Source organism: Trachymyrmex cornetzi, unplaced genomic scaffold, assembly GCF_001594075.2.
Source record: "Trachymyrmex cornetzi isolate Tcor2-1 unplaced genomic scaffold, Tcor1.1 scaffold1639, whole genome shotgun sequence".
In the NCBI taxonomy this organism is placed as follows: Eukaryota; Metazoa; Arthropoda; class Insecta; order Hymenoptera; family Formicidae; genus Trachymyrmex; species Trachymyrmex cornetzi.
In genome coordinates this window covers 12,311-27,885 of record NW_017296244.1, presented here as the reverse complement: position 1 = coordinate 27,885, position 15,575 = coordinate 12,311, and the positions used below count along the sequence as shown (strand labels likewise).

At 32.8% G+C, this 15,575-nt stretch overlaps 2 protein-coding genes across 3 annotated transcripts; one reads left to right on the top strand and one right to left on the bottom strand.

Annotated features, from left to right (window-relative positions):
* Window positions 1–3,020: 3,020 nt before the first annotated feature.
* LOC108758985 (uncharacterized) lies at window positions 3,021–5,790 on the bottom strand. The gene is made up of 6 exons (XM_018504238.1): window positions 5,715–5,790; window positions 5,205–5,441; window positions 4,780–4,968; window positions 3,719–4,154; window positions 3,283–3,559; window positions 3,021–3,149 (listed from the first exon to the last, which is right to left on the bottom strand). Exons 1-6 carry the CDS (start codon window positions 5,788–5,790, stop codon window positions 3,024–3,026), a joined length of 1,341 nt encoding a protein of 446 aa, XP_018359740.1. The 3' UTR covers window positions 3,021–3,023.
* Window positions 5,791–7,503: 1,713 nt separating this feature from the next.
* egl (Egl_like_exo domain-containing protein) lies at window positions 7,504–14,647 on the top strand. Of its 2 annotated transcripts, none has more exons than XM_018504239.1 (8): window positions 7,504–7,736; window positions 8,230–8,371; window positions 8,453–8,645; window positions 8,937–10,438; window positions 10,543–10,623; window positions 10,707–10,951; window positions 11,046–11,431; window positions 12,530–14,647. In XM_018504239.1, the coding sequence occupies exons 4-8, from the start codon at window positions 9,020–9,022 to the stop codon at window positions 12,895–12,897; spliced, it is 2,499 nt and encodes an 832-aa protein (XP_018359741.1). In that variant the 5' UTR covers window positions 7,504–7,736; window positions 8,230–8,371; window positions 8,453–8,645; window positions 8,937–9,019; the 3' UTR covers window positions 12,898–14,647. The 2 variants fall into 2 exon arrangements, with proteins under 2 accessions (XP_018359741.1, XP_018359742.1); XM_018504240.1 differs by lacking the exon at window positions 7,504–7,736 and adding an exon at window positions 8,018–8,159.
* The last annotated feature ends 928 nt before the right edge of the window (window positions 14,648–15,575 follow it).

Sequence of the window (15,575 nt, the reverse complement as noted above, 5' to 3'; positions counted from 1 at the left end):
CTTAAGGACGTCCAAATTGAGGACGTTTTTACATTCTTTGAGAGTCCGAAGAACGTTCCTAGGATAAAGTGGTTTTCAGATAAAGTGTGTCGTATGGAATGATTTCAAACTCATGGTGTTAAATCCACTCTATGTTGGTGTTCATGTATATATCAACCTCAACGCAGTGAGAATTTAACTCTCATATATTAAATTTACACGGCATTGGTTTTTACATCAACATCAAGTGAAAATTATATTTAATACTCCTGGTGTTATCCACATTTTTTTTAGAATACCAATCCACCCATATTTTTTAGAATATAATTTTGCTCTCTTCTTGAAATGAATCTCTCGCATGAAATCAAAGTTATTCGTTGATATCGACTGCGTATGTTGTAGACGGATCTACTTCATCCCTTGCCGAATGACGTTTACGAGACGTGTCTACATTACACCGTGGAACATAGGCTGGCACCTCGGTGGAACAAGGTTGGGTCGTATCTAGTCGGGGGACAAGATTTTCTCAGCTCAAAGAAAAATGTCGCGATCGAGTTGAAGATCAGAAACATTCTCGGTAGAATCACTGATTTTATAGATAACATCATTAAATATGCCATATAAGTTTTTATATATGTACAGATGAGATATGTAAAGGTTTCTTTAGCACAAAAAATAATTTACTCTTTAAAATTTTTAGAGTGAATTGTCACTCTGAAGAATGAAATCTCGATTCTTAATGATTGGAAACTGAACCATTCTTTTTCAAGACTGACTCAATTTTCACTCTTTAGAATGAGACTTCACTCTAGAGAATTTAGCTATAAAAGAATAATTTAGATTAAATTGATAAATATTGTAGATAACATCGCAGAATTTCATGTGAAGGCTGTAAATTTAACAATTCCTTTCCTAAGATTAAATCCTTACCAACGTGCAATCACTATATATACATCAGTATATGTTCTACCAAGGTAAGAGATAATGGGAAAACTTCGTTATTAGTAATATAAATTGTTTTATATAAATTATTATACTATTATTATACGATTAACTATATAAGTGTAGTTATTGCGTAATAGTAATTCTATAAATACTTATTCGTAGTATGCAAAAGGGAAACGTGTTGAGCAAATCGAAAGCAATTAAGGAAAAGTACTTGTTCAAGGATTACGAAAATTTGCGGGAATATTGGAAAAATATGGTGAGAATTCATTTATAACTTATTAAAATTGATATTGCTCAAACTCACAATTTTATTGATTTTTTATATATTATTCTTGTTAAAATAAAAATTAATTAGGTATGCACAAAGAGTAATTGATTGTTCGGAAATAAATTCGATAGGATTATTTTTTAATATTAATTGCCAAGTATAATTATGAAAAATATCAATTGCAACAATTGTTCTCTTTGTTTTAGCATGGCTACATATTGCCAGATAACGAGGAAGGACTCTTATATTACGAAATCGAATTCGATTACTTCGATGGATTTGATTGGTGTAGCTCCGTTCGCTTATATCCTGAAACGTGCTTAACGTCAAGACATTTAGATATTTTTCTGTCTACGGATCCGGTATTTACAATTAACACATTTGAAGAAGACTTAGGGGAAAGAATGAGGGAATTATGCGGACAGCAATTGAACGTTATACGCATGGAAGTGAGAACACTGCATATCTTATAATATCCACACACACACACACGCACGCACGCACGCACGCGCGCGCACACACACACACACACACTCTCTCTCTCTCTCTCTCTCTCATTTTTACTTTCTCAATAAATTTCTCACTTAAAGCTAATAATTTTTTTAATTATTAAATTAGTATTTATTTTTTTTTATAAAATAATATTTTAATTGTTATCATTTACGATAATAAATATATATATAACTAAGAGAAACAATTTTTTTACATAACGTATTAATTGATTTACAATAGAAAGAGAGAAAGATATTAGCTATTGTATTGTTCTAAAATTAGATTAAATCGATATGTTTGGCTATACTACGCTTACTGCAACTTATTAATACATAACTTTCATAGAATATATCGAGCAGCTGCAGTCAAAGAAGAAATGTTTACTTTTAATATATTAAAATATTTTATTCTTGTCTCTATTTTTTAAACACTTAAAGATGTTTTAGTTTTAAACTTTTTCAATTGACAAAACACTATATGTTTGAATTTAAAACACTAAAATATCTTTAAGTGTTTAAAAAATGGAGACAAGAATAAAAGGTTCTTCTTTTTACAGCGTGACTTAGCTGGTACATCGATGTTACCATCAAGGGTTGATATATCTTCAACCTGTGATACAGGATATGATACACAGTCAAGTAGCTTTACCAACAACGAGATGCCTTCTCTAAAATTTGCTTCCTCCAATATCATTCTCAGAATACCATCACAATTATCTCCACCAGGGATTAATAATTCTCTTACATGCAAGACTGATTATGTTACTGATAATATTGCGACGATATCATGCGAGGCTGATAGTACTACGATGAGCAAACCAATTGTGCAGATAAATGAAGAAAAGTCGCTTAAGCGAAAAATATCAAAACCTGAGAACAAAGCTCTTGTGCAGGTAAATATACACGCAAATTTATAACTTTTTACCTAATAACAAAACAATTAATAATGATATTACATTAAAGGAACTGTTGGTTAAAAAGAAAAAACCTGAAATATAAAATTTAAAGGAAAAGTTGTTAGAAATTTTTAAGAAAATATTCCTACTATTTGCCATCTCAATAACAATTATTATTATTCGTTTAGAAATCTAAAACACAATATTATACAACTTATATAGAAATAAGAAAATGTTCCTGACGATATAATTAGAGAATCAATTTTAAATCAGAATAAAATAAAAGAAAAAATAAATTAAAGTTATAAGTTATAAATTTAATTCCATTATAAGTCGTAGATTATTTATATCTGAGAATAAACAGAAAAAACGTAATATGTTATATATTCCGACTCAAACAGCAACAAATTGTATCAATCAATAAATAAAAAAGATCAAATATTAATATGTTTTGTGATTAATGCATTCCTTTATTGCCTCCAACAAATCGCATCTTTCTCTTTCGTGCTCAATACCGATCTCTACCAAATCGTTATCCGTAAGTGTTAGAAATAAGTCAAAGTCTACCTAAAATAAAATAAAACGAATCGTACATACTTAAAAATTATACCAATAAACATATATATTTATTATAATTGCAAAAAGAATCACTATCACTGTATACTGTCTAACAACTCTAATACACATTCTTTCAACATACTTCCTGTTCAAGAAATATAGGGATGTGTTGACTCAGTCCGAAGCGTTTCAGTACCATGATCATTTTCGTTTGTGGCCAATTCAGAAGCATTCCCTTCGGTGGCGTTTTGCAGCGCGGTGGTGTTGGGGTATTTTCGCCAAATACATTCTCTTCGTTAACGTCAGGGGGCACGTTGGGCGATTTGACAGGGCTGAATTCGGGTGTGAATCCCAGAGTGACGTTAAAATTGCACGAGAGATTCTTTATGTCGAGATCGATAGGTCGTACTGACTGCAATCTATATAAACCGAATGTTGTTCCATTAAATATTATCTTGAAATATTTAAATATATTAAATTTATATCCAAGAAATATATATATTATTTTAAAAGACATTTATAGAAAAAGCATTCTGCCTTCAATAAATAATTATTGAATTTGTAAATGCCTTTTGTACCTTTGAAGTATAGTTGGAGATGATTCAAGCTCATCCTCGTCCGTCGCGGAGCTCTTTTCCAAATTATTTTCCGTACTTTTATCGTTTGCATTTTCATTTAAGGAAACGTCTGATTTTTCTATAAGACTATCCTTTTCAAACTCGGCTTTTGGAAACATGAACACATCATAGGTTAAATTTGGTGAAATTCTGCTAGTTTGCTTATCGGATTCTACTGCAGGAAATTGTAACAAATACAGCTTAGGTTTTTCTCCTTTATTCTCATCATCATTTGAAATAGAACGATCGTTTGTCGTACTGTTGATATTTTGTTCGCTTATGATTTCGATGTTATCTGATGTATCATTCCAATAGTCATCTATGGCCAGTTCTTCGTTCGCCAGAGCAGCTATTTCCGGTATTGTGGAACGCTTCATCATAATACGAGTGTACCCATCTGTGCTTATTATAAGAATTTCTCAGACAGTTTCTTTGCGCTTTACATAAAATAGATAAAGAAAAAATAAAATCGGTAAAAATAGATAATATTTTTCTTAATATGATCCAATTTCGCGATGTATAAAATTAAGCTGCAGCGTTTATCAAATTTTTAGTTATAATAAAAAATATCCTAAAATATCTATTTTTATTTTATCTTCAGTTTAGATTGATGTATCTTTCATTTTATTTTTATTATAATTCTTAGTACACATAATGAATTATTTGTATCTAAGTTAATTTTTAACACTTTTACAAGTATATAAAAGTTGTTAAGTGATTCTTACGTACACTTTAACATCTTTAGAATGTATTTGTAAAGTAGTGTAATATATTAAAAAAAGCTAGAGAGAATAGAGATCATTAGATGCTCCTATTTTAAAGAAAAGAAATGTGCAGGAATGATCCAATCGTGTGTGTATTAAGGGTTAATTATATATAACTATGAATCTCTCTTTATCACGATAAATATGCTTATCAATTCTGCATAACACAATTGAAGAAATGGATGACAACTGTAAGCTTTATATTACATAAGTCATAAATATTGGTAAAGGAATTTTTATATAGAAAAATCATCTAACTAGTAGTCGAAGACGGTATGCCTAATTCCAACAATCTTAAGAACAGTTCCTTGTCGTTCTTCATGGCAGCCATGCATAATGGAGTAATGTCATCGTTAGCTGTGTTTGCTAACGCGTCCGGGCAGGCGTTGTACACTGTTTCGAACATCTCCTTACTGATCGCAGCGGCTAATCCAAGGACGGACATGCCTATAGTAATTAAAATGGAAAGAAAAGAAAGATTATATTTAAAATAGCGTCACAGCACCGCGTTGTTAGCTTCTTACTTCAAAATTTTTTGTTTTAATATTTAATTTGGTAATATGACTTTTACAAAATAATTTATTTTTTAAAGCTTTATAACAAAATCTTTAATCAACCATCTTAAAATTTTCATTTGGATACCAAGAATTATTAACTATAATCGTAATTATTTGCTTGCTTACCAAGATAAGTCATTTGATTAACGTCGGCGTTTCTTTCTAAGAGCAATTTCACAGTGTCGATATTTCCATTACGAATTGCTTGCATCAATGGGGTCCATCCAAATTTATTCTTTCTATCTATGACACGGCAGTTCTCCTTCTGGTTCAAAATTTCTCTTACAATATCGAGACAACCGTTCGCTGCGCTGATGTGCAGCAGATTCTCATCGTAATTATTTACAGCGTTCAAAGTGTATCCTTCAAGAAAATTTGTACGAGTTTAATTAACATCTTCAGTAAAGCCTCGTCTTTACTGAAGCCGATCGTGCATATTTTTTTTATAAAAAAAAGGAACAAGAAGCCAGTATGCCAATCTACGCGCTTCAGTAGAGATGCATGAGCTTTTATAAATTTGATCAAAATTCACGTATCGGAATACAAATAATTGTTTTAAGTATTTGTCACTAAATATAATAATTAATTAAAACTTATACGTTGCTAATTAATTCATATAATTAAGGAGAACATTACCTTGTTTCTGCATTGCTGCGATGACTTGTGCCTCCACAACTTTTTTAGCACTATCGTATGACTCTGGCTTTAACATTTTTTCTCTTTCGACTCTTATCAAGTGCACTAAAAAATTTCATTTACAACAATCGGATTAATAACTTTCTCTCTAAACAGCAAAGCCCGATTAAATTTCATAACTCGTTATATCCTGAAGAAATTTGTCTGTTACGTTTATATTTATTAAACAAATTATTATAACACTTAAACATATTAAGAAAACAGTTCTGACTTCGTTAACTGTCCAGATAACACTGATCTCTATTATTGACTAAATATTGCCATGTAATGTACGTCGCTTGCTGGCGAATGTTTTCTTTTTTTTTCAAGCGCGTAGTTATCAAAAAAAGGTAGTGAGAGAGAACTTTAGGATATCTGTATGTACACAAAATCTGACGAAAAGGTATGCTAACAGTTTCATAATAAATCTATTATGCCATGCCGGTGTAAAAGGTTTATAAAGTAAACATTCCAGTGACTGGGCAATGTATCTATAATATGTCCGGACATTTACACAAAATTTATTATTATTAATCTTAAATGCTTTTTTTATTGCAGTATTATATAATTTAACTGTATTCAAATTCAAAGATAACAAATTATAATATTATATTTTAAAAACCGTTTAAGTTGAGTAATAATAACCTAAATAAATAAAGTTTTGTGTAAATGTCCGGACATAGATACATGTTCGGTCACTTGGACGTTTACTTTATTATTAAACAAAATTGGATACAATTAAATCTTCCGCGAAGTGAAATGAAAATTGCAAGCTTTAGTATATTGTTTTTCAAGGAGAAAAATTTTAATTTTCTTGCAGCTTTTAATTTTATTTAATACAGTAGAGCTTGATAGAAAAACATTTTATTTAAATCCAATCTAATAAAAATGCATTATTAAATGGAAAAAAAGTGAAAGACAGCGGAGAGAGAGAGAGAGAGAGAGAGAGAGAGAGAGAGAGAGAGAGAGTCTAGAGATAACTGAAGATGCAGACATTATCGCCTAATATAATTTTATCTACCGTTGATATAAAACGTTCTAACCGACCGTCTATGATAATAAAAATAATTTTAAATAAAAATAAAAAAAAAACATACACAATATAACAGTATAGATCTATAACATCTCTTGGTGAAAATTTTTCTCAGAATTTTGATACAAATTTGAACACTTTTGAAAAATATTAAAAAAGTGGAATCATAAACATTTTTTAAATAATGTAAATTTTAAAATATTCTGAGATCCTAAGATTTTTCATTCTATAATTATTTTGAAAAGGTACCTTTAACTTTTTCGAATTTTATAAAATTTTATTAGAAATAATAAAATGAGAATTCTTAAAAATCTTAGAATATTTCAGAATAATGAAGAATTCTAGAAAAGATGTGGGCTTTCTCAGCACTTCTGAAAAATGTTCTAATTTGTATAAAAAAATCTAAAAAATTTTTCAAGAGATATAAAATTATTTAGAGATGTTGAAAAATTCTGAGAAAAATTTTCACCAGATATCTATAAAATATCATATAACAATAATAAATCATAAAATTAATTTATCACGCTAGCTAACATATTTAAATTTTCATACAACTTTTAGCACTAATATATCTTGTGTACATAACAATTACAGATATTCATCAATGATCGAGATTCCATATAATTGAGAAAATAAAATTAAAAATGAAAGAAACTGTCGAACATGTTGAATCGGGCATTGAGTCACGTCTTTATCGTAGCTGTTTATTTTCAGAGAGTCGCATTTGGTCGACGGATGGATTAATTAGGAACGCTCAACGCAGTATAATGAAATGCGTGACGTGACGGCTCGCACCGCCCGGGCAGGGCCACTTGAAGACTTGGAGGTCCCTCTGGCGGTATCTCTCCCAAGCGGAGAGGTCCATCGGGTGTGCTGGATACACTCCGGGATATGCTACGTATCGCGCCGCCTTGGGGTTAATTGCGATTCTACTGTGCATCGCCGTCAAGGTATACCGCCGACGTTCGCCGGTGACGAGAGACGGGATATGGCGAGCAGCGCCGGCCGCTCGAGAACCGTCCAACCGTAGGAAGAGTGCTCGAGGTCGCGACGACCCTCGGGAACACTGTACACCCGCGCGCCGTCTCGCCTTCCCGTCTCTCCCGTGAGAACCGTCTGACCTGTAAAAAATTACACTGTCAAGAGATATGTATCTTTAACGTAGATTCACGAGATTCAATCCTTGAGGTCGCTTCCAGTTGAACCGCACAGTTGCGGTATGGAATGCTGTCGTTTAGACAGATATGCAGAGACATATGTCTCAAACATATCCCGCGACGTGACACTTGTTTGCATCTCATTGATATTCGTATGATGCAAGCTGCGAATTGTAGCTCTTGACGTTACTTGTATAAGATGTTTACATTTTCCAAGTCGGATCATACTGAAAACCTTCTAGTATACCGTAGAGATAATCCTGTTAATATTTATTCTCATTTGTAGGAGGAAGAGGAGTAGGAAGAGGAGGAGAAGGAAGATCTTATAATACATCCAGCCATTCGTTTCTGAAAAACAGAGACGATTAACAATGACTGGAGACAGACTGCGATTATTATAATACAATTTTATCTACATTGGGACTAAGGTAGGTTTATTTGATATTTGACAAGTTTTATCACATTTGTGATGCAATGTATACCTTGAAGCATCCAAACAATTTTTTCAGATCTGCCTTTTCCTCCATTATGCTGGTTCTGGGAGTATTTACTTCAATTAGAAATCGCTCAATTTCAGTAGATATACTCATCAATCGTGGACGAATCCCTTATATATTTTTTGCATAAGAACAAGAAAGGCAACAAAATGGTGATAGATTAGTGATGTGCCTTTATCTTCGGTATTTCAATTTTATTATGACAGTAAGTACAATATTATGAAGAATTCGGCTAGTTAAATCATTTCTTTTGACCATCCTATTTATGGGATGGCATTTAAAAAGTTTTTTCTCCATATGTACATATAATCTATTAAAAAAACTTATATTTATTATTTTAATTTTTCTCTCCATATGAATACTCCATATACAGCGTCTTTTCAAATTTTAAATAATAATACATAAATAGAATGGTAGAAAGGAATTTTTAGAAATAGTATAACGATCTTAAAGTTTATATATAATATTCATGACAAAATTGATATTTTTTTTATAGGGAATGTCTTGACACATTTCGAAGGAAAAAGAGTGTATGTGATAAATATAAATTTCTTGATTGTGCAGCTATACATACGAAAGATGGATAGCTCCGAGTACGAAATGGTCAGAAACATGACTCTTCTCTTCTTCTTTGAACGACTGATGGACAAAGGCGGTCCACGTACATTGCACGACCTAAGTTGCCAGTTCGGGGCTAAAGGATTCACGAAGGAAATGCGTCAAATAGCGGGAGGTTCGCAAAGTGGCCTTAAGAAATTTCTAGCGCAGTATCCGGCACTTTTTCTGATCGACGGCGAGTATGTATCCGTCAATACGTTTCAACCAGTCGTGGAAGAGGAGAGCGGAAATAAATCGGGTAAACGCGACTATGCCCGCGAGGCCGTAGAATACTTTACTAATAAGCTATTGCAATACGGAGTAGGTACCGAGGTGCCTATTAAAAGTCTCTTGGGCCATCGATCGCAAGCCTCGCCGGAAGTCAGGCATATATCCGGTCAGCACTATAAAGAATTTCGTGATTTTCTTATGAAGTACCCCGATGCGTTCGTAGTCAGCGAAGATAATGTAATATTGAAACAATATGAAGGCATGAAGCCGGAGCCCTTTCATGAACTGGAGCCAGATATTCCGATAGATCCGGACGTTACGGCGAAACTGTTGGACTTTTTCTGTGTATGCATCGAGCAAAAGGGTCCGATTCTCATAGATCAGTTATTTAATATGGTCAATGAGAAATTCTCCTACGAAAACTGGACGAGTATATTCAAGACATCACAGGATCTGTCTACTTTCATAAAAATGTTCCCAGACGCTTTTCACGTGCAAACGAATCTGGTAACGTTGATAAGCCGACCGAAATCTTCCGTGATGGAACCCGCAGTCGCGAAAACGAAGATTTCAAGCGGCAATCAACGCAGTCAGAGTAACAATGTGGCTCACACAAACAATGTGGTGCCGATTATTCCACCGAGCAAAATCCAACTCTCTCAGCCACCTCTGGATCAAATGGAAAGCGTCTGCAATAACGCCACATCTCAACCTAATTCGTTACAGAACGCGTGCACATCACCTGCTGTTGAAAGCAATAATAATTCACCGCCCGTGAGTTTGCAGCAGCAGTCTCTGAAACAGAGATTTAATACAATCGTTATGAGAACTCTGGCGGATAACACAGAACGAGATCGCAGTCTGCAAGCCGCCCAGATGGGCGACGCGTGGAAATTGAAGGTATTACAGCAGACCAAGGTGATAGCAACTTTGCGGGAAAGTCTTCAAGTTACAGAAGACATAATAAATCCTCGAAAGCCTCCGCCTGACGGCAAGGTGGTCGTTTCTTTCGATTGTGAGGGCATAAATCTTGGTGTTAGAGGACAGCTGACTCTTGTACAAATCGGTACAATGAGCGGTCAAGCGTATGTATTCGATTTGGTCACGTGCCCGGGCCTCGTTCAAGCTGGTGGTCTCCAAAAGCTATTGGAACATCCTCATGTTACTAAGGTAAAAATATATAACAATATATAACAGATAAAAATACATACAGATATTAATTCACAAAGATAGGTAACTGCTTCAAACATGTAAACTTGTGTTCATTTTTGCAGGTGATTCATGATTGTAGAAATGACAGTGTCAATCTATATAATCAATTTAATATTACGTTAACGAATGTTTTTGACACACAGGTACTTAATGTTCTTTGTATTTTTTTTATATAGAAATAATGTATCATCATAAATGTAATATGAAATGGCAATATCTTTTATAGGCTGCGCACGCAGTGCTTCAGTTTCAAGAAACGGGGAAGCCTGTGTACAAAGTTAAAAATGTTAATTTGAACACTTTGTGCGATCATTATGGTGCTCCGTGTAATCCGCTAAAGGAACAACTGAAAAATATTTATCGTAAGGATCAACGTTATTGGTCTCGGCGACCCATCACTCGTGAGATGCTAATTTATGCGAGTAGCGATGTTTTAAGTCTCGTACCTCAAGTTTATAATGCTATGTCTAGGTGTGTCATCTTATTCATAATTTTCTTGTGAATAATTAATTCTTCCCATGAATAACAGATTAATACAAATAATGATTTTATTTATTATTGACAGACTTATAAAGCTGGAACAAGAAAATCTTTTTGCGGAGCTTTGCGAAGAACAGATTCAAATGCATATAAGACCGGCGATTGTAAAAGCGCGTAAGAAACAACGAAAGATCGCGACCGAATTATCAGATTTGAAAAAGAGGATGGAAGAAGCGACGAGTAAAAATATCGTACTGAGTAACCGTGAAATTCGGCTTCTTCGCTATTTGGATCTTACCGAAGACGAAAAGGAAAAGCTCAAAGGAAGTTATAAAGTTGCTAGAAAATTAGAAAAGCTAGAGAACATGGGTCAAGATAAGGCTGACAGCAGCGATGACGACGATGACGATAAAACGGATGATCATGAATATCAAAGCTTGGAAAGCTACACATCGGAAAATTCTCATTCTGGTAAAATATCTCATTTTAAGTTAAAATACAAAAGCACTACTTAAAATTGTAAATATATATATATATATCTACAACTTTTTCAGATAAAAGTTGTGGGGTTCTAAATGATCTATTTAGGTCCGTTTCCACCAACGCAGATCAACTTTAATCTCGGTTCAACTTACTCTTTGTCTTTTTCTAGTTCTAAAGATTAGAAAAAGACGAAGAGTAAGTTGAACCGAGATTAAAGTTAATCTATATTGGTGGAAATGGGCATTAGTCATCTGATCAATCTGACCTTGAATTTTTTTAAATAGAACCCCCTATTTTTCGTTGCATATTCTTGCAGTACATCTCGAGAGCTTTCCAAAACATTATAATAAAATATTTTTCATGAAGTACTTTTCGAGTTATAAGGCTTGAAAATTACAGTACTGCCGACATTAGCACTACGCAAGGTGTCCGACGGCTAAAACCTCTTGAATGTTGTTCAGGATCATGTCCTGAATAATATTTGTTAAGATCAAGGTCACTGGAGATTGTTTCTCTTATTTTTATTTTTACGTAGAAATGAATTTTTATTGCAAAAATGAAAATAAGAGAAACAATCTCCAGTGACCTTGATTTTAACAAATGTTATTCAGGACATGATCCTGAACAACATTCAAGAGGTTTTAGCCGTTGGTCGGACACCTTGCGTAGTGCTAATGTCGGCGGTACTGTAACTTTCAAGCTTAATAACTCGAAAAGTACTTCATGAAAAAATATTTTATTAATATGTTTTGGAAAGCTCTCGAGGTGTGCTATAAGATATGCAATGAAAAATAGGGAGTTCCATTTAAAAAATTCAAAGTGCCGTTACTCTGACCTTGATGACGCCACCCAAGGTCAGACTGATCAGATCACTAAATAGATCATTTAGAAACCCACAACTTTTGTCTGAAACGTTTTCTTCTAAAATGCTCTGTTTCCGAGATAAAAGGAGTGTACGGGTGATCTGAGACACCCGGTATATACACAGTTTAAAATATTATTTTTAAAATCATGAAAGTATGGATTTATCTTTTTGGCAATTTTGTATGATAAACATAGTTTGAAGATCTGGAAATTAATTTTTAGGTGGCATATTGTCGCCACGGAACGCTGATACTCCAAGTCTAACAGAGTCAATGCAAATGATGGACGAAATACTCTCGGATGGTCGGATGGATAAACTGGAGAAGATTGAGAAACTGGAAGCCATATTGTCAGCTGTTACGAGCTCTGCGACTGACCAGCTTTCCGTCAACAATGCGGATTCATCGCCTATCAAATGCGTCTGTATGTGTCAAGAGGGTAAGACCAACAGTCCGCGAACGGATCGTCAAGCTGCTGGAACTAGTGTGGCTTGCCAAACGCTTAGCACAGGTGATATAGTATTTACTAGAGTGTTTGTCAGCGAAGAGGAAAAAGAGCGAGTAAGATTATTGAATTCGCCAAAAAAGTAGGTATTACAGCTGCTGTGAAAGTAGTAGAAAAGTTGCCATTTATAGGTTTTTTTATAAAAACGGAACAATTGCATAAAAGAATTAAGTAGTTGAAATTTATCTATTTTATGTAATATATATGACAAGATTCATAGAGCAGAACTGGCGAAACTCGAGTTTTCTGCTCCTTTAAAAAAAAGTGTCTTAAATGGATAGGCCTTGTTATACACGCCTTTCTAGATCTGACGATATAATCATCAGATTTTTAGAAAAGGATTATTAATTTTAATATGAGGAATTATCCGCTTGAAGATTATCTTTCTTTTACAAGCGTTTAAGAAAGACCGAATCGTTTTAGTTACAAAAGTAGTATCAAGTTATAAGCGCTAATAAGATTTTACCAGCCGCAAATTTTATGATTTTTAACATACAACTTGTGGCTTTTTATGTTTGCCTCGGGCTAACTAGCTAAGCTGCTAAAAAATTTGTTTTAATATTGTCTCTTTAGACAAAACATATACATATATGTACAAATATCAATAGAAGAATCATGTTTATAGTGTAACGATTGCTGACGCTCTTTTAATAGCGTTGCGAAATTAACAGAATGCATATCTCATGCTTGCGACATTTTTATGTGAAGTACTGCATTAAAATCGCTAATTTTTTAGTTCTGTGGCCTAATTTGCGTCACTTATCAGAAGGGACGAATTGTCGGCAGTAATAGAGCATAACAGCAACTATCAAACAAATGCTTTTTCCTCACAGGATTTAAGCTTACGCACGCGAAATAAACTTACGCAGACTTCTTCCTTACATCGATTACAGATATAACTTATTTTCGTATATAGCTATACAAGTGCCAACTTAATATAGAACATATACAATAAATGGATTGATACATTTTATATTTCTATTTAATTACGTGCTTAATGAATAATTATGCTCGCACTTCCAGTAAATGGTTAATAATCTGATAGTATTAAATAAGATAAACGCATTATTCGTGTCACATAGATCTGCATTTATACTCTAATAACATATCATTAATAAGTAAACTGCCAGAGAACGCGGGGAAGTGACGATTTCGAGAGATCTAAATAAATCATTGTCATCGTAAATTGTCAGTGTTTTTAGTGCAATACTTTACACATGGACACAGCTAATATACATTTAATATCGATCATGTAATTCTTTTTTAATATTAAAAATACTACAAAGATATAGTAGCCGAAAGACAAATTATGTAAGCGAATCATTGACACATTCTCATTTATTATTAATCGAGAGGCTCAACTAGTATCAAATTGTTCGACTATCTCGTATATATTATTCATAAAGTGTATGCTAGAAGCTACTATAGTATATATACCTATGTTTTTTTGATCTAATCAAAACGCCGACTACTAGCAATATTTTTTATAAAAATTCTTGAGAATGTGAGACAAGTACATCGGGTGTTGTCTAGTATTTTAATGTAGATGTTTGATTATTATATTTCGTTATATTGGAAAGCAAAATAATGCTAGAGGCGTCCTTATTGGAGGATGCGTAACTGCGTTGTTACTAGAAAGTGCAAGTTTAGTTCATCGCAGAAATAATTTTGATAATTGAATTATTGTTCCGGCAGTTACTTGTGTGCGTTTATATCAGAATAATTTTGTACGCATACGTTTATACTAATACGAATAACATCTTCGATATACAGAAATTTTATTTGTGAAATACTCGCCTTCTATATACACATAAATTATATTTAGGACGAAAATTCGACGAGAATATAAATCTCTTATAAGAATGTATAAAACAATTATATATCCTTAGGCTTGGGTTCAATTATATTTCGTTATGATCTCTTAGATCTTTTTTCAATTCTCTAGTATATATTAAATTTTTATAAATATATAATATCAATTATATATTTATAAATTTTATACCTATACGAATTTCTCTGTATATTGATAATCATTCATATTTTTATTCCTTGCACTCATATATTTATTTTGGGATAATTGCTTGAGGGATTATTAAGAATTTTAACAAAAAATGATTTCTTGTTAACTTTAATTATTAATGCGTTGTTAATTGTGGATTCAATAAACATAAAAGAGAAAAATTATACATGTATTTTTACTTTTAAAAAATCAATGACAAAACTCAATCCAGTTTATAAATGAGATGAGTGCTGAGGATTAACAGAAGAATTGTACAATATTGCTTGATGATGATATAGTTTGCAGATTTATTGATTGGATTTTTGCTATTTAGTTCGTCTTGATTTTCAGAAAAGAAAATGTCTTAATGCCATTCTTTTTATTTATTAATATACATTTTCTTTTCTAATTATCTAGGTGATATTCAATTTTTACTAGCGATATTTTAAGAATGGGCTAAAATGATGTTATCTGAATTATTTTATAACGCATTTATATCAGTCGAATAGTAATTATACTAAAAAACAAGGGATATCACAAAAATATTTATACGAAAGAATGCTGATACATATAATTATTAACAATGACTAATTCGTTGCATATAGATGCGAAATAAAGTCTAAAACAGATATACGTAATAAAGAATATTACAGAAAAAATTAACATGTTCATTTATTTGTCTATACTCCATCCATTTCTACACGGAGAGAAATCTGTTACGATTTTGGCACGGACAGTCGATACTACTATCGCGTGGCCTATTTC